Genomic DNA, 20,691 nt, shown 5'->3' with positions numbered 1-20,691 from the left:
AAATTCAGTTTCACACAAATTTGAGAATGAGATATGAAGGGTATGTTAATAATATACAAAATGATGGTAATAAATGATGGTAACATGATACTTTCATGCAATATTTTTGTAGCTTTTGCAGGGACTTAAATATGGAGTAGCATCCTGTAAATTTGTGTTATTTTAATCTTGACCAATATGGATGTGATAAATGCTATTAGTTGTTAAAATGTTATATACTTAGCATAGTAAAACAATATAGCACTTTACTAAAATTGTGAATTAATGTAAACATGGGGTTTATTGTGACATGTAACTACCACGATTGTTATAAAAGTGATAATAATATTTATACTTTTACCATCTTTCATTATGGAGAAAAATAAATCACTGTTTTACAAGACAGGTAAAGAAATGGTTATATAATTATGCCTTTGTCCTCTTCATCCACATTAGTATTTAATGCAGAATACATTATAAAAGTTTACTTTAGGGAAATGCAGAATGTATTCTTTAAGATTACCTTAGAGATCAGCTGGTGAGGCCCTAGAATCACCATGTCTGATTTGCAAACATTACATTTTGCACCCCGTTTTTCATTCGTTACAAAACCTGATTTCATTCTGAATTCTGTTTTTCCCAACAAAACGGTGAATTAACCATTTCTACATGTCTCCACTTTCCGGGCTTGCACTAGATCTTTCTCTTTATTTGTTTGTTTGTGGAATTGCGTGCTATGAGTTACTCAAAGGCAAAGCAGGCACTCCCTGTGTTCAGGAAGAGCTCTGTTTGGAAGGTCCTGGTGGTGGCGGTGGTGCTGTTACGCTGTTGACATGAGACAAGATGTCATGGGTTGTTACACCATCTCAGAGACGTTGGTGGTGTCTCATCAGACTAGAGCACACTTGTTTTTCCAGTGTCTCAGTGGCGATCTTGTAAAGTAGGGAGTAGAGAGGAGGGAACAGATTGTCTTCAGACGCTTGGGTCCAGTCTGAGCTTTATTGGCACTTGCAGATTCTACTGTTTATTTCATTAAGTGGAATCTGTTTCTCTCCCGTCCTGTGCAGAATGTGAAGGATGATGGACAGCATGTGTGGCGACTCAAGCACTTTAACAAGCCTGCCTACTGCAATCTCTGCCTGAACATGCTGATCGGTGTGGGGAAGCAGGGCCTCTGCTGCTCCTGTGAGTACTCGGGCTCTCCGTGACGTCATCACCTTGCTTGAGTGAAAACTGAGTGCATGCAAGCGCCCTGTTTGTGTGACATACCCCCGAGCCGAGCCGTGGTGCTTATAATGTGTATTTCCCTGTAGTCCCTCAGTCCTTCCAGAAGGAATTAACGATACTTTCCAACTTCTCAGACATTTCTTTCTATTGTAGTTCAGTTTTCGTGTTTCTTGTCTCTCCTTGAAATATTTAGACATCTTTCACTGGTTTCTCTTACTTACATCATATTTATATTATATTTTATATTCACCCCACATGCTACCCACTTTATTTTTAATTAGCTTTTCAAGGTGAGAAGATTCATTCAGGTCTTAAAACAAAAGACCTAGATCAAATGAATAGAAATGGATTTTGTTCATTCAAGTTATCAAAAAATGCAGCTTCAAATTCAAGTCTTTATGTTTTAGTCTCTCTCTCTGTGTGTGTGTGTGTGTGTGTGTGTGTGTGTGCGTGTGTGTTTTCCCACGTGTGAGCATGTGTTCATGTGGAAGTCCACGGCTGACTTCCGCGGTTTCTTGAACCTTACGTACTGACCCAGATTCTCCTAGTGTCCCACATCTAGCTAGTCCAGCTAACCATTCTGCTCCTGGGAGACTGTCTCCACCATCTATGAGAGACAAACGGTCTTTTTTAAAGTGAATTCTTAGGGTCTGCACTCTAGTCTTTGTTTGGCAAGTCCTGCACCTGCTGAACCATTTCCCCAACTCCCTGACACATTGTGTTTACATAAAGAAAAGTCTTCATCTGCTTTGCATAGCTATAGAAATAGAAGGCATCACAAGTCATTTTTGTTTTAATTTCAGCTCCCTTGTCTGACAAGATTAATTTTATTCTAATAAATCCACTCTACCAGTTAGAGATTTGCTAAGAGGGTGGATGTGCTATCAGTGTTAGTTAATTAATACAATTGTCTATTATTTATTTAATTTATCGCATTGTTACCTGAAAATAAAGTTGGTATTCTCTGAGGTAGGAGTGTTCTCCATTGATCCAACAGTTCAGCCACATTCTTTTCTGTGTTGTATTGTGCTTCAGAATTTTATTTCTATAGGTGCATTAAAAAAACCCTCACTTAATGTATATAATTTTTAATCACTAAGATTTTTTAAATTTGCATAACACATTGTCACATATCACATATGAGGAACATTTCTGTTGGCCACTGTGGAAGATTCAGATATGCTTGAACTTTCTCCATGTCTGAAAACAAAAACAAAAGAAAAAAGCAAACAAAATCTTCGCTTTAGAACTTCTGTAACTGTTTTAAGGGGGTAAACATTTTAGGACAGATTTGATTGCTTTAAACCAGACAACTTTCAAAGACGGGGTGTGGTATAATAGAAAAGGACAGTATGTGTTCCTCCCGGTTCTTGCATGAACATCACAGACAGGATGTTTTAGAGTATTATTATGATAAAATGCTATGAGCATTATAGGCATTTCATTCATAATCCAAGAAGGAGATTATTAAAGTGATCACCTGTTTAGTTTTATAAATTTCTACATATTGATAAACTCTGGGCCATTAGTTTGGGAGTCAGCCTTCACCTTAAAGAACATCTATCTATCTATCTATCTATCTATCTATCTATCTATCTATCTGTCTATCTGTCTATCTGTCTATCTATACACACACACACATATACATAATTTACCGGTATTTGTGCCTGTATATGTGTTTGCATATAAGTGCCAAGTTTTGTTTCCTAGCACCATAGATTGCCTCGTGAAGTTAGTTGTTTGGGAGAAACAATAGCATGATGAAAATGAAAAATGAACTTCCCTGAGTGCCGGGAATGGATGATGAGGTCTACTTTCTAGAAATAGAAAACTCTGTCTTTTCCCACAGAGATAAGTCAATGTACAAAGCAGTATAATGCACAGGCATTGGCGGCCATGCTTGCCAGCTGCTCTCGTGCCTATACTTTGTGAAATATAGATCTCTTCCCTCTAGCGAATGACACCAAGCCATTTGGCAGCCATCAATTTGTCTTTAATATTTTTGTCATCTGGGAATTATTGTGAAGGATTTGAGCGAGGACTGATTTAATTAAGCATTTCCTGCTATGCCATGATGGAGGAGCCTCGGTCTCTCATATGCATACTATTTCCTGTACTAATTGGCCTTTTTGTATTCCATGATAAAAACAGCCGACTTGGACTTTTTTCCTTGCTGTGGCTGATTGGATTGATTAGGGAGCTGTGGATGTGAAATGAGGTTCTGTTAATGTCATTCTCCCTCATAAAACTGCAATCAGGACCAGGGTCAGCTCTGACACTGAGTACCTGTTTCCTTTCAGTCTGCAAGTACACAGTTCATGAGCGCTGTGTGGCCAGAGCCCCTCCCTCCTGCATCAAGACCTATGTGAAGTCCAAGAAGAACACAGATGTAAGTCTGGCAACATGGGTTTCTAGATATGTCACCACGGGTACCTCCTCTTACCAACATATTCTTCTTCTGTTCTAGGTCATGCACCATTATTGGGTTGAAGGCAACTGTCCAACCAAGTGTGATAAGTGCCACAAAACAGTTAAATGTTACCAAGGCCTGACGGGGCTGCACTGTGTTTGGTGTCAGATCACAGTGAGTAATGCATGACATCACTGGCCTGGAAGGCTTCAGGGTTAGACTAAATCAGCTGAAATCTTAGGGCTTCTTATATCATCTGCCCGAGGGTTAAATTTGTCCCCACAGACGCCAAAACTGTAGGACTTATCTTAGAGTTGGCATGCCGATATCTCGGTGGAGACCTGCGCACCGCGCCCCCATGTCTGCGCTCTGTGCGCTATTACCCAGTTCGCGAGCTTCGAGCAAGGGGCCTGGAGGTTGAAATACACAGACACACACAGACAGAGAGACAGCGACACGGGTCATCCTTGAATTCCCAAGAATGCCCCTTTATTGTGTTCAGGGGCAGAGTATATAGAGATAGCCATGCCCCAGCCAAACCCACCAGAAACCACTCTCCTGCCATCAGGAACTCCTGAAGGTCTCGTGCTCAGAGCAGCTGTAGGCACTCAGATCAGGGGATTACTAGAAATTCAGGATCTGGGGTCTCACTGCTCCCAACATTGGCATGTTTATACGGTTTTCACATATGGTCCCACAGAGTTCTAGAAGTTTCCAAGAAAGCAATCAGAAACCACAAGTGAAAAGTGGGCAAAGTGAAGGGGTTCATTTCTATTTGGGCATCGTTGCTTCTTGGGAAATCGAACCATTCTCCCAAGCGAATTGATTTCCTGTAAGTACATTGTGAACTGGGACCCAGAAGGTTTTGATATAGTAATAATTAAGGTCTTTTGTGAGTTCTAGACTCTATCAAGTTTACTGTCAAAGAGCTTTAAAAATCTTTGGAATAAAAACAGTTATCAGATGATCCCACTATCTGTTTAATTTCTGAAATGTAGTGTAAACAAACTTTTCTCTTTTTATTTTTATTATTTATTTATTTATTTATTTTATTTATTAGCCTCGAGGGGTGTTTTGTTGTTTTTGTTTGCTTTCCACAGAATAGCATATTGGTCTTTTCGTTCTTAACAATTTTTCTTTATCAGAATAAACAGCAGAGGCCACTGGGATATATACACAGGTTTTTTTTTTTGTTTGTTTGTTTGTTTTTGTCGAGCTATAAGGTTCTTCTCAAACCTACATGTTAAACTGTATTCTTAAATACACACACACACACACACACACACACAAAGAATAGTGAGGAAAAAAGGTTGACTTACATTTCAAATGTAATGAGTCTCCACTCATTTCAGAAATTTAATTTTCAACAACAGTAAGAAAACTTTAATTAATTAATTTATCTTGTAGTTAGCTGACAGAATATGTATTCAATATTGTTCATAGCTTTCCTTAAGATACTTTATGAAAATTTTACACAAGACTGCTCTCTCAAATAATGGGGCCTATTGAGAAAGATCTCTAAAGAGCTAAATGACATCTGCACTCTTTGGGAACCAGGAGAGCACAGGGACATGGCGCTGTCCATCAGGAACTGTGTAAAGGGCCGCGTGAGTTCATTCCATGAGGGATTATCTGTACACAGGATTGAAGGATGAAGCATGGCTGCTTCAAGATTTCGTCAAAAAGCCATTACATATTTTGTTTTACTTGAAACCATGACCGGAGAAAACCAGATTATTAAAATGAGCAATCGCTTGCAAACTTGCAAACTTGCAAACATTGTTTCCTTGTGCTGAGTCAGTGTGTTGCATATAATATTCCACACTGTAACATGGAGTTGCAACACCTTTCTCATAAGATTGGCATAAGGATTAAGTGGGTCAAAGGTCAGGGTAGATGTAGTTACAATTGGAGCATATACTTAGCAAAGGCTTGTGGAGTATCAACTCAGTGTAAAATAGGAGAAATTTGGCGAGGGTGCTTAATGCCAACCCTAGTGTCCATGGGACACCCCATGAGTGGGTTTCATGATATTTATGTCTCATCTTGGGAAGATTTATAACTGGAAACTGCCCGTTCCTAGCCAGAATAGCACTTGCAGCTTTAAAGAGCTTAGGTAATTGTGTGGTTCCAAGCATCACTAATTTTCCTGCCAAGGTCATAGACCTGCATTCTCAAGAGCAACCACTCAGCTCTTACCCGACCGCTTGGGCTGCTAATCACAGCATGGGCATGTCCTCACTGTGGTAGCTAGAAGCCAGTTTTTCCTTGTCTTTCACATTATCTTCTTCATAGAGCCTGCTGCTAAGCCCTCACTTTTCTTTCTTAAAATATCTCTCCCAGATCTGAGATTTTTGACTTCACATTCCCAACCTTAGCGCAAGCTCTCGGCACATCCCAACTAGATCAGAGTAAGAATCTCTTGGCTCATTTCCCTGACAGAAGGTACTTCTCTGATGTAGGCTTCTGTACCACCACCAGAAAATTCTTTTGAAACTACTAGTTTGCTATACTACGCCCTCTTCAGCAATGTATAATAATTCCATGATAATACATGCAGCCTCCCCGCCACTTACCTCATTTTGACTTTGAGTTCCACAAAGCTCAGACTTAAGTTTGAAGCACGAATTCTTCCACTCTCCTGCCCTACCGACTCCCCAATTAGAACTGGATTTCTGCTGAGAAATCCCTGGGAAGGCCATGGTTAATTCCACCTCTTATTTCATGCTTACCATTCCTTGGGCTGCACTATCTTAAATGCCTACTAGGAACCAACTTTAGTTCTGTATTTCACTTGATATTTTCTTTGATGATAATATTTTCTTCTTCACAGTTTTTAAACTTTATTTATAAATGAAAACATGGACAATTCTCCAGTCATTTCATTTCTTCAGGCTCACATTGCTGAGTCTATCTGCCTCCCGTGCTACAGGTTGATGTCACACATTGTTCTCTAGTCATTGGAGGTTCTTGATAGAGGGTGGAGTTTTGAGGAAGTGCTCAGATTCACCAGAACTCCTAATACGCTGGTCTTCTTAGCATTAGATACTGAGTTTCAAATGCACTTCCTCTTGGAATTTTGTTTCAAAATATTTTGCAATTCTGAAATTGCGTCTGATAGTTTAGTAAAGTTTGAAAGATCAGTGACTAAGGTTCCCATCTGCATTTCTCAGTCATGAAACCTCACTGCATTTGATACTTTGTTGCAGCCTACCATCTTGTAGATGTACATCTAAGTTCAAAGAATGGAGCTTTATGTCTTTAACAGCTCCTTGCTTAGCAAGGAAAATCAGTAAAGGCCTAGGAAAAAACAGTGAAAATTTATATCTCCCTCATGAGCAAGTATTTTCTGTGCTTTTGAACCAGGAAAATACTCACCTCTGTATTTTTGCTTATGTCCTGACACTGTTCAGATCCCACTTCCAAGCCTGTCACATCTGCTGAGGATGTTCCTGACACGGTGTTTACTCTGTTTGCTGAACTGTTCTTGATTGAGCACAATGATGCCTTGTCAGGAGGGAATCACTAAGATGTGAGGTTGATACAATTACTTGAGATTAATAAGAAAATTCCTACTTTATACATTCAAATGACTAACAATATAAGGAATTACTTTTAATGAAAAGATTGAGCTCTTGATTTGTAAGTTTTCCAAAGCATAGGAAGATTTTTTTCTATAGAAAATGCCATCATCCAGGAAGTACCTCAAATTTGTAAAATATTAATGTCATGGGGAAGTGTTAACTAATCAACAAAGTTCCTCAAGTTAGGCCACTGAGCTTTGTTCATAAGGACTAATTTCCTTCTTTTATGAATCTCTAGATTCTAATAGATATTTTTCTTTCCTTTCTTCCCTTTATCTACTATCCACTCCACTTCTCTCATAGATCAACTCCACTTCAAAACACACACACACACACACCACACCACATACACACACACCACACACACATACCACACACACACTCACACTCAAACTCCTTTTTATCCAAACTTGAGACAGATTTTTCTAATAAACATAGAGCTGGCTCTAAATTAGGTGCTACTGTGAGCTGTCAGATTGAAAATATTTCCAAGTGTTTAACTCAAGTCCAAGAGAAGCTGGTTCACATTCTATGACTTTCCTAGATGTAAGCCTGTATCTGTTACCCTTTAAGAGAGTTTCTGAGCACATTAAAAAAAAACTTTATTTTTCTGTCTCATCTTTAAAAAATAGGCAAAGATAGTTGGAGACCACATTTTTGAAAGGACTTTTAAGGTGGGAACTATTCTCGTTAAAAATGTCCCTCAAAGGGCAGGATGCATATGTGCTCTGGTTTATTTATAACCTCATGGAAGACCTGAGGGTCTCTGCTCTTGGTTTCTTTTGGCCCGTGTCCTTGAAGACAGTCAACAATCCTTGGCATCTTGCTGACACTGGGTCTCTTTTGTACATTCTGGCCCATGGAATAACATGGCAGCAGGCTGTTCTAACTGACTGTATCACTATCACACAATGCTACAACATAGGTAATTTTCAATTAAAGGGATCTGTTTCTTATATTCTGGAGGTTAGGGACTTCCAGAATGAGGGATATGTAATATTAAAAAACTTTTCTGATTTATAACTTGAACAGATGACATTATATGTCAAGACAAGATGAATATTTGCTATTCAGCTTTCTTCTGTTTTATTGTAGGGTTGCTAATCCTTTCACACTCCCATCTAGTTCAAATTAGTTCTCTAAGGGTCTGTCTCAAAATATTGTCCATCTATGAATTTAGAGATGTCTCCTAATATATGAATTGTAAACACTGTGTTTAAGAAACAGCACCAATGCCAGAAACTTTTTCGTTGGTAATAGATAGTAACAACCTTCCCTTTGTGTTTCTTCTGAAAAGACATATACACTCTTGCTCAGAAAACACAGTGTTACCAGTAACCTATAGAAAATTTTGATTGAATTCTACTATAGTTTGTTGATACCTGTATTTTTAGTAGACTCTTTTTGTTTAGAGAATTTTAGCTTTACACGAAACATAGCACAATTTTTTTTTTTTATTTGCTAACCTTGGTTTCCAGCTCTTTCTTGGTTTGCTTTCCTAGTTTCTGTTTTGTCATCAGGTACATTTCTGAGCAAGGGGATGCATCAGTGCCATCTGCTACACAATTTGACACTCAGATCATAAAAATGGTCAGTGCTTTTATATGTTGCCCACAGCTTTGCCCTTTCTCTCTATAAACAATATCATGCAATAAACAGCCACTAGAATATATTTTCGAGATGTCTGTTTATAGTTTTCTTTAAAACATAAGGTATTCCAGTACACTGTTAGCTAACACAGAGTTCTTTCTTAAGTAAAGTTCCTGTTAGTACACATTTCTACATTACTAACAGGCAAGATACTTACTGAGTTATGGACCCTGCCACGTGATGATGCTTTAAAACTGCTCCAAGTTGCCCAGAAAAAAAAAATCAGAACAATAGGACATTGTAGCAGTTAAACTTGAAAATACCATAGAGGGTTAGTTAGGTCTATAAGGGCAGTATACCAAGGGAGCTATTGGCAGCTGTACCCTTGCTCATCCTTGACTCCTTATCTATTGATTATTTCTAAGTTCTTAGGTGTTTTTTTTCCCCATTTAAGCCTTAATATAAAATTTAGGCACTAATTTTTTGATTTACATTTTATATTGGAAACACATAAGATGCAGGGGCAAAGGAGTTGAGACTGAAATGATGCCTGTGAGTGGTGCTCCTTTTTTGCGTGAATATATGTCATTTTAGAATATCACAAAGAGGAAAACTCCAATTCAGTCTCATCACGCACACAGGAGGATTGTCTTATCAGAATGTTCTGAGCTTTTGACCCTCAAGTTTAAAGTTTTTTTCCACATTATCAGAGAATAAAATTTTCATCCAAGGATCCAGAGGAGCCTTAAGACACAGGATCTGCCTTGGGATTTTTTATAGCGTCTGTATTTCCATATAGAGCTCCTATAACAAAACGCCATAAGCTAGGTGGTTTAAGACAACGTACATCTGTTTTCTTATCACCCGATAGACAATAATTCTGATGTAACAATGTCAGCAAGGCCATAAGCCCACGGCAGGATTTGGGGAAGATTCTTTTGTTGTCTCCTAGTTTCTAACACTTTCTGGAAGTCTGGGGTGTAGCTTCCTAAAGACAGCCTGGCTTCTCACATGTAGGCTTCCCATCATGCTGGTATCTCCTGGTCCAGAGTCCTTCTCCCTAGAAGGCCTCCTATCAATGAATCTGGCCCAGACAAATCCAGCCTGGGCATGTCTTAGCTAGTATATATTAACATAAACTCTATATGCAAAATAGCTTCACATTCACTGGTATCAGGAGTTAAGATGTTGACTTTTATACATTGTTCAGAGTAGATCCCATTCACCTCCCACATGACAGCAAATTACCAGTGCATCCAAATATCCAGGACCATGTTTATTTTATGAGAATAATTTCCAATAAACTAACAATATATTTTAGAGTTAATTTAAGGAAGTTGCGTTTTTATTGCCCAAACGGAGTATAGGTTTACTGAACACAGGGATTCGGTTGCTTCTTTGTTTTAGTGCCTCCTATCTCTTGGCAAAGGTCAGCAGTGCCTAAGAAGATGCTTGCCCCACCTTTCTATAGAGGCATTCATGTGCTACTGTGAAAAAGAGATGCTAAGTGCAGATGGATGTGTAAAGATATTTTATTTCCTATAATACAGCCTAATGGGCACTAATCACAGTACAACCACTTGAACTCTGTTTTAGAACATAGAACAGAAGGAATCCTCCTCCAATGTAGCATCCAGCACCAACAATGGACCTACAATGAGCCTATACTCAGAGGCTTATTAACTGCTTATGGGAAAAGTTAATACAACTAAGGGTAAAAGGAGTGGCCTTCTGAAAAGAGTTGCCAACTAAAAATCACTGTGGTACTATTAAAATATATATATAATTTTCTTGAAATATGAATATTTTATACTAAATTTATATAAAATGGTAAAGAAAGAATATTCTAAATATTTTTGAACAAGAATTATTTTTTATCAAATTTTTGACTGATCAAACCATCATGTTGATTTAAAAACATCACTACTTAATATATTATGTTACATAAATAACTTGAAATTAAACTGTGATCAGAGTTGATAAAAATATCAGTAAGGTTCATACATATTGTAAAATAAATATCACATTATATGATTACATGCTAACTGAATGTCGTTCTGGTAAATACAATATAAAGACACACTTTTATAATCATAATCATCTTCTTTTATTTATATCCTGCTCCTACTGAGATGAATCTCAGGTTACATTTACATATTGAATTACAAAGTTAAAACTAATGATGGGATCAATTATGCCCCATACTGAGCTGTGCACTTTGGAATGACTTTGAGAAAGCAGGAGGGTCAAAAAGAAAAAAAAATGCATCCACAGTGCACAGTGGTTTCAAGATTATGCTGAAAGATAAGCAGGGGAACACTGGAACAGTCAGTAATTTGTGTTTGTCAAAGAAAGCAAGATCATTAGGTATAAATTTTGCAGTAAATTTTTGAGCCTCCTTTTGTACAATCTTGTAATACACTTTTAACGTATTATTGTATCTAAGTTACAATTCGCTCTTGATATTATCCCTTTCTCCTTTCCTAGCTGCACAATAAATGTGCTTCTCATCTGAAGCCTGAATGTGACTGTGGACCTTTGAAGGACCATATTTTACCACCCACCACAATCTGTCCAGTGGTATTGGTGAGTTTGTTCTTATCATTTGCATGTCACTTGTGGATATTGTGAACATATCTATATTCACTATAGCAATAAGTATTTCTGGAAATAATGTTTTTCATTAGTTAAGGCAAAGCTGTCAGTCTTACCTACATTATCCCTCCTGAGCAGAAACCTCTGCTCATGGCTTTGTCTTGGTGTACAAACACAGTGGGGTCAAACATGCTCAAACTGAAGCTGACGTGGCAGTTGTCTCTTAGTCATGCTGGACATAGCAGAAATTATATGGGCAGAACGCTTCTACATTTTACATATTTTTTAGACCTGGCTTCCCAGAATAATGAAGTTATTCTTGTGGGCATTTTTGCAAGAAATGCACATTCTTTGCCTACACTGTTGAAGTTTCTTCTTTAGGTCAGAGGCTACCTGAGGTGATGACACAGATCTTGAAATATGTTACGCTTTCTCACTGTTTTTTAATATTAAAAATAAATTATACTACCTGCTGATTAATAACCTAATTAAGTAAATATAGAAATGAAAAATGAAGGGAATTCTGAGAAGAATCTTAATAAGGATAAAAACAGACATTCAAAGACAATATTCACAATTTTCAGAATATGAAATTGTTTCTAAACGGAAAGCCACTTCAGAAAACAAACTACTTTACATAACACACAGCTCATTTTCAAAAACAACACAGGAACTAAATGGCTGGAACTTTGGTTTTATATAACAAAAATACAACAACTAAGAAATATTAGACAAATACTTTTGTAAAGGTCAACTGAGAAATTAATCAAATTACTCAATTCTCACCCACTTATGATTCATTTTGTTATTATCTGCAAAATACTGATGGTGTTTTAAATACCTTTACTTACAAAATCATTAGGAACTCTTTGTCAAATTACTAAAAGAAAAGAAAATATCCTCATATTACAGAAGACAGCATTAACTAATTTCAGTTTCTCCTCTCAATATAATATTTGTTGAACATATGTAATAAATGCAGTTATTTATAAATATTGATTCATAAATACTTTAGATTTTAAGTTAATTTACTGTTATCTTTATCTTATAGGGAGATTATAGAATTTTTACAATTTTTTCTTTAAAAATATTGTAATTTTCCTGATTTAAATTCGTCTTTGACATCAGGTTTTGATTCCCACAGAAAGCCTGATTTGTTTTTCTGTCATCAAGATTCAGGTGGGATACCCAGCTCAGCGAGGGCTATTTTGGCCAGGCTGGGTCACAGAATGTCAATCATGAGGCTCGGTCTTAATTTTCCATCACTCCTTTCTTTGGGAAACTGACAGTTTCGAAACATGTGTTACATGGATATTCCTGCCTTCTAACAATCTAGAAAAAGATTTTCGTTTCTTTATTTGGATACTTTTGATTCTGAAAAGTTATTTCCTATCATCAAATATTTGTAAGGTGCTTATCGTGATTTGTATCTCAACATTTGTCATTGAATCATCACACTATGGTCTATTCTGAAACATGTTCCTCTCAGTGGAAAGCTTTTATCTACCTTTAAGTGACTTTTATTATGCCTCATCCTGTCCTTGATTTTTCTTGGAACTCTTCCTTTGTCATCTTTCCAGGGGTTGTGATGTCTCTTTGCCAAATATTGGTGCATCACTTGTGTTTGGCTTCTTGTGTCAATGTTTTACACATTTATTATTCTTCCTAATGAGATCCTACATCTCTGGATGATTTTATTTCTGTGTTGACCATAACCTGGAAGTTCCATCCTGTATTCACACCAACACATCTAGTATATTATTATTATCTAATGTAGTAGCACTGTGCCTGTTTACTGAGTTCACATACTATGACAGATGCTGTGTTAAAAGCATTAATTTATTCAGCAAGCATCTCTTGAGTTCCAAAGAATATTTTAGTGTAGAACCAGATAGTAAAGAGGAAAACCACACCATTGCCTTCTTATATCAATTGGAGTAAATCATGGTGAAGTGTAGCACAAATAAGTAGTTAATTTGGACCCCGGTTGTACTAAAGCACATGGGAGCAGAGTGATGGTTACTAAGAGCTGGAGGAAGGAGAACAAGGTTGTGCTGGCTAGTTATATGTCAACTTGACCCAAGCTAGAGTCACTGGAGAAGAAAGAGCCCCAATTAGAAATACTTCTCTATAGGATAAAGCTGTGGGCAGGCCCATAGGGCCCTTTCTTAATTAGTGATTGATGTGGGAGGGCCCAGGCCATTGTGGGTGGAGCCACCCATTGGCTGGTGATCCTGGATGTATAGGAAAGCAGGCTGGGCAAGCTATGTGGAACAAACCAATAAACACCAACCTTCCATGGCCTCTACATCAGTCCTGCCTCCAAGTTTTGGCCCTGTTTGAGTTCCTATCTTGACTTCACTTAATGATGCGTTATGATCCGTGAGTGGAAACCAAATAAATACCTTTTTTCCATCCATGCTATTGGTCATGGTTCCCTCATATTAATAGTTGCCCTGACTAGGAAAAGGGCTGTTGTCCAAAAACAGGAGAAATTCCAATGGCACAGTAGTTTTCAGTTTAGAAGTATAATTTGAAGCAAGATAGCTATAAATAATAATGCTGTCCAGGACACTGAAATATTGCAAACAGACTAGATTTCAAGTGATTTTACCACAAAGCCTAGAAGAATAGATTGATTGTCACTAGTGTCAATGTAATCCAAGAATAAAAGCACAGCAAAGTCATTATTTGCCTTGACTTGTGATTCATGAATCATGACTTTCTCCGTCCAGTACAGTAGAATGAAGGTCCTAACTGAAGTACATAGTGGTATTTCTTGTAAGAACAAGTATCACAATGATAGAAGAATAAAATATTAACCACTATCATATTTTAAAATAAGCATCAAAAATAGAGGAACATTTCTCTTTTTATTGACAGAGACAGACTATTTTTATTTTTTTAGAGAAAGGAGTCTTTTGGAATCTATTTACTTCCTTGAGGTTTTGCTTTGCTCATAGGAATTTACCATGAATAACTCCAACTTTTGTATTTGGTCTGGACTTTTGGGATTAGTCAAAGACCTCAGTACAACATAATATTCTCCAATATATTTTATTGAGTAATATTGAAATGTTATTTTGAATATCTTATATACCCAATAAAATGCATATGATATTTTTAATGCAAAGAATAAAATAAAATCATAGAGAATAATTTCTAAGTCTATATACAGGAAGGAGTGAACTGAAGAAAGGGATATGAATAAGACACCATATGGCTTACTAGGGAGAGAGCTTAATAAGAGTCTAGTAAGGACATAATCTTTGAGGTAGGAGATGCTGGACATATCAGGACAATGAACGATATTAATAACTGGACCAGAGTGTGTAGAGGAACAATAGTACAAGTGAAGGATATTTTATACTGTGCACAATAGTAAGAATATTCTATGCTAGTAACATTTTACTCTGAATCACATGAGCATTCTTCAGAAGACTTTTTCCTGGATAAAGAGTAATATAATTTATAATTTGCGGTAAAAATCTGTCTGCTGTGATGGGACAAAGATACAGAATTTACATATTTAGAGACAGGGAGCTAGATCTTTGCTTGAAAATGGGGATGGAGTAAGACCAATAAGAAGTCTGAAGATTGACTAGAAATTTTGTGAAGTCACCCAGTAAGATGAAAACTAAAGAGATCAAACACACACAGTATAACTACCAAGGAGTGAGAGGCGACCTCTCTATTAACGTCACTTAGAACATGGTTAGGAACCTAGAGTGAACGTGATTCTCTAGTCAAGCCTTCTATCATATTATTTTCTAGGTCCATTCCAATTCCAAGAGCAGAATAGTCACGGTTCAGCATAAATGATACTGCCACATTACTCCATATGAGGTGAACAGAGAGAACCAGGGAGCTAGAAATGTCTGCACAGCAACAATTATACAGAAACAAAAACCTTGGTTAAGGAGAGAAATGAGAGAAGGGTAATTAGAGGCAGTCATGGACTGGATAATCTTAGGACAGGCTTAACGGTATGAAGAAACAATGATGAAGGAGAGAGATATAAAGATTATTAAAGAGTAGAGTTATTAGTAATGAGAAGTACAAACCTAATTGAAACTCACAGTGAGCCCGTAATGTAAAGATAATAATTGTTCTAAGTTTATACACAAGTAAATAGAGAAATGATGCAGATAAGGATGGCATAGGAGCAAAACTCAAGTATTATCATTGCGTGGAATCAGTTTCTCTTCCTTCCTCCAGACCTGGGATCTGTTCAGGCCCCTGTTTGTTTTATCTCAGCCACTGGATCCTCTATGGGACAACGTTCACAAGTTCCCAATCTGAGTCTTATCTTGGATTCCTCACCATAAATTGCAAGTTAATCACGGAGTCTGCTATTGAAACATTCATAATCTTGTTTCTTCACATCCCATGCATCTCTGACAATTTTCCCCCTGGGATTGTCTATCCTAGTGACATCCTTACAGAACTCATTCTTTTTCACATGCCTCTAAGGTGTCTATATTATAAAATATAGACATATATTTTATATGTCTATAATTTTATATGTCTATATAATATAGAAAGTGTGCATATTATAAAATACAAGTATGAAACATGTCTTTCATGCATAAATTAATAAACTTTATTTGAATTCCAAGTTCTCTTCTATGGTCAACAAAGTTCTTACCTGTATCAACCCACCCAGTCTCTTGCAAGCCACGTTAGACTTTGGAAATCAAGGATAATTGAAATACATGTAATTCTCAAAGTACAACTATTCTCTCAAGCTTCTGCAGTCTTGTATATGATAATAAATCAGGTGAAATTACTTCACCTTAGATTCCTCTTACCTTGCTAAGCTATAATTAAAAGTCATTTTTGTATAATGGAGTAAATACATTAAATATTACACCCATTAACTTTTTAAAGGTCCATGGTTTAAACAAAATAATGTTCTGCTTAGAATATTTGTTAAACTGTTCAAATTGGTGGTCACTGAACTTTTTCTAACCTAGGGTCTGCATGACTGTCCCAGGAATGAATCTACACTGTTATACATCGTTTTAATATTTATTTAAAGAAAAATAGTAGCCCTCACATAAAATGAAAATGAGCTAGGTGTTTTTGTTACTGTTGCATTCTTTAGTTGAAGTTTCATCCCTTGTAACCTCTATTAATTGGTTTTGGAGATAGTATTTACCATAATGACCAGAGGTATTGATTAGTTATTACAAATGACCATTCATGTCATCTTTATCAAACCATACAAAACATAAAGGGAGAAATTAAGGTGCTAGTTCTATACTATTATTCCTTAGCTATATTGTTGAAAACAGCTTTATTGAAGTATGCTGTGTAGGCCATCACATTAGCCCTCTTAAGGGGCACATTCAATAATGTTCAGTGTACTGAGAGGTATGCACCACCATTGCTCATCTCGTGACATTGAATATGCCTGTTTGGCCTTGTCTTCATTTCTTTTCGACATGCACGTATAAATACAAGAGTTGCACTGTGATAGAGATGATGTTTAGCATCAGTATTTTTCTTCAGAAATGTCATCCCACATTCTTACCCCAATTGAAACTGTCAGTGTTTTCCACTGCAACTGTTCCGGTGACTGGACAGTCTCCTATCATATTTAATACCCCTTTCCTTCAGTACCCTACTGCAGAAAAGACACGCTACAACAGAAAGAATGACATGTTTTTCTTGTGAAGAAGTTAAATTTATTTAATATAAATGGTTGATTCATGATTAGTTTTGTTTGGTAAAATGAGAAGCTTTCTCTCTGTGTGACATTATATAAATTTAAGCATGAAGAGAAGATACCGTTTTCCTGATGTGGACCTGTGATAGGCATGATCAAACAACTCCTACAGCTCATAAAGTAAGAGCAACCTGAAGAAGATTCTAACACAGTGCAAAATTTTGTAATTAATGTTATTCATATGATTTAATATTAGTTGATATAACATTATATCATACAACATAACATTAGTTGATATGCTATGGAAATCTGCAGCCTTAGATCTGGGAGTACAATGTGTTTATGCATTTGAAGTTAAGAAACTGAGAATAGTTTATTGGATGCTGCTCCAAACACTCCTCATCCTAAATCCAAAGCCTTACCCCAGTGATGACTTTACATCCATGATGGAAGGGGGAGATCTTGGAGCTGTAAGATTCTGTTGGCTTCCTTGTTAGTGCTGGAAGAATATTGTTAGTTGGAAGTCAAGAGTCTTCTCTACTGGAACTGTAAAACTAGCCATGGCCAAGAATGTGGAGAACCTTTTTCCAGGAGTGGTTTCATGTTAGTACAGGAAGAATATTGTTAGCTGGAAGTCAAGAGTCTTCTCTGCTGGAACTGTAAAACTAGCCATGGCCGAGATCATGGAGAACCATTTTCAGGAGTGTTTCCATTTAGTACAGGAAGAATATTGTTAGTTGGGAGCCAAGAGTCTTCACTGCTGGAACTGTAGAACTTGTCATGGCCGAGAAAGTGGAGAACCTTTTTACAGGAGTGTTATAAGCAAGGCAACTGAAGAAGGAGATGCAGTGAGTTCATAGATAACAGGTCACCCAGTGCCATTTTTGCAAAAGAAGAGATTTGAAAGACTTAAGGGGAGGGGGAAGGTGTTTGGGCAGTGGTACCAGGATCTTTAACGAGATGCTAGTATTTAAGTGCAAACCCTGGATATTAGAGAATGTCACTTCCTTCAGAAAGATCCAGAATGACTGATTATACACATGTACATACATATATATTAATTAAATATTGTCTAAATGATATAAAAACATTGCTAATCAAACAATCCAATTCAAATGGCTGAAAGACCTAAACAAGCACTTGAAATAAATATGTATATGGGTTATCTATAAACATTTGTAAGAAGGCATTCTCTTATGACTCATCAGGAAAATACATAATACAAATCATAGAATTATAACACACACCTGCCTGCAATGTACAACAAGTTAAAAGCTTACCTTTCTTCTATGTGTGTGATTGCTCCTCCACTGCAGGGGGAAGCGTGACTGGACCTTCCACTCTGGACCCCACACGATGAGTGTTCCCTACCTGAGTCCTGACACTCACTTCTTCATTAGATCAGATTAGTTAATAACATTTCTCCCAACTTTTCTTGAAAATAAAAAAGATGCGATAGTTCATGAAAACTGATTTAAAATATGCCAACCATTAGAAGATGAGTCACTTATATCATTTGTTACTATAAGGATTGCACTAGAATTTTAAAACTAAGTTTTAAATTTTTATTGTAAAATAACAAATATTCATTAAACTCTAAAAAGACATAAATTTAGGTCTTTAAATCAGTAAAGTAAAAGAACCATATAATAAATAACTTCTTTGGTACTTAGATCGTTTCCTTACATTTCTATAAGTTTCAATTAGCATGCCAAGTGGCATGCTACCTTAATATTTAAGTTGATATAATTAAATATTTTTCATGCCTTGTGAATTATGAGAAATGGCTATATAATTTCTCTAATTAAGCACATCTGAAGTGCGCACTGTTTGTGGCTGCCACCTTTTCTATTCTATATTCCTTATTTTCATGAAAGTGACCCTTTAGTGGACTTCCTCAGGAAGAACACATTCTTCTGACTTCTAATCCCCAGTACAAAGTATCAGTGCCCCATCCTGTTTTGTGCTGTGAACAGATGTAATTGACAGAAATTTAGTTCTTCTGTACTACAAAAACATCGGTAACAATAGGCATCTTGTATTGACAGAAATAATGAATCGTAAATTCTAAGTTATCGTCAAATGATTATCTCATCTCCATTTGAACTTTGACATTTCACTGGGAGGTGTAATCAAAGCAGCATCTATCAACAAGAAGAGATTACTTGTTAAAGAATTGATATATTAAGTATTTTGTCTCCTTTTGGGCTATTAAGGCATTCTTTCTGGGATAAATTCATGTCATAGTATCTTATTAAGTTTTTTTAATGGAGTTTATTCTAATGCCAATCAGATAAATAGCAAAACTTCTTAGATCACAGAAAGAGAAACAAAATTATTTCGGAAATTTGGATCTATGAATATTCTTCAGCTTTGAGTCAAATGGTCTCGATTCTACCTCTTTCCTCTCCACTGTTAAGTCTGTAATGTAGCCAATTATGGTGTTACTGCAGCAGCTCTCTACGTAGTCCTACGTATAACACCCTCAGAGAACCATATGCCATATTAACTTCTCCTCTTCCGATCGCTCTTACTCTTCCACAATTTTAAGAATTCTAAATTATACATTGTAAATATGGTGATTACATCTTAAATAGCAGAGGGTATGTGACGCCTTCCCTGGAGCATGTGTTAAAACTAAGTCACTCCTCCCCAGAATGTCATAAGGTCTGTTAGGGAATGAATATGATCTGCGAGTCTTCTTCACAGCTCAGCTATTATGGGATCCTTTCGCGTCTACCTATCACTTACCTCGCGCAAGTGAGAATTAATAACGACAAGCCCAATGCTGTGCATCAGCCAATGATAGGAGGAGGTATACATCCGAATCCCCTACAGTTCTGAGACTTGTGAACTGTCTGAAACTTTCCTCCCTCTGCGAGTTCGTGAGCTTCCATAGGTACAGCGTGTGGCAGGGAGGTGTGAGCCCTTGAATGAGGCTGGAGCTCGCCGCTCTGAGTATCACATTTTAGCTTTATAGTATTTTGGTTGTTTCATTCTTCTTTTCCATTTTACCCCTTTCACCTTCAGCAACAGCTACTGAACTCACGTGTCTCGAAATATTTTGCACAACCTACCTACGATTTGTACCCATACAGTTTTCTTCTTCATCTTTTCTTTTGTCAAAAGAATGGGGATAAAGTACATTGTCAGTTCTCAATAAATGTTTCATCAGTGTCATTACTTAATATTCATTTAATTAATATTCATTATAGGTCAATTCATAATTGTCATCATGGTAATGATAGGCAAAAGGAATCTCATTTTTTCTATATTTTGAAACTCTAAAAGATTCAGGTTCATGGTATTATTCATAGGGAATGTTGCTTTATATTTATTTAATTTTTAGGATGGGTGGCATTAAATTGGGGCATTCCAATCCCAGTAGGCAGTTGATAGCACTGGAAGATTAAGGCATATATGAATTACACCTACATTTGTTTCCAGCTTGGCATATTCCTCATATACAACACTAAAGCCTGCATCATAGAAAAGGGGACAACACAGCGTCATTATGTGAACATTACATCATCTAAGCTGTGAGATGAAGCAGAATTCTTTACATTGTTCTGGTTAGGTTAACACTGCTATGTTCTAAGGAAACCATCTGCATGCTGATGTGAGATAACACACAC

The 20,691-nt window shown here is 36.8% G+C and overlaps 1 protein-coding gene across 11 annotated transcripts in view; it reads left to right on the top strand.

The window, feature by feature from the left end:
* Dgkb (diacylglycerol kinase beta) overlaps positions 1 to 20,691 on the top strand; it is a 592,477-nt gene that overhangs the window by 188,479 nt on the left and 383,307 nt on the right. For all 11 annotated transcript variants that reach the window (XM_057782585.1, XM_057782593.1, XM_057782590.1 and 8 more), the window contains 4 exons: positions 1,047 to 1,164; positions 3,507 to 3,595; positions 3,674 to 3,790; positions 11,278 to 11,376. In XM_057782585.1, coding sequence (XP_057638568.1) covers positions 1,047 to 1,164; positions 3,507 to 3,595; positions 3,674 to 3,790; positions 11,278 to 11,376 — 423 coding nt within the window. The remainder of the gene's footprint in view (positions 1 to 1,046; positions 1,165 to 3,506; positions 3,596 to 3,673; positions 3,791 to 11,277; positions 11,377 to 20,691) is intronic.

Source organism: Chionomys nivalis, chromosome 10, assembly GCF_950005125.1.
Source record: "Chionomys nivalis chromosome 10, mChiNiv1.1, whole genome shotgun sequence".
Classification (NCBI taxonomy): domain Eukaryota; kingdom Metazoa; phylum Chordata; class Mammalia; order Rodentia; family Cricetidae; genus Chionomys; species Chionomys nivalis.
The sequence above is the reverse complement of the archived record's forward strand: the minus strand, read 5'-3'. Positions and strand labels throughout refer to the sequence as shown.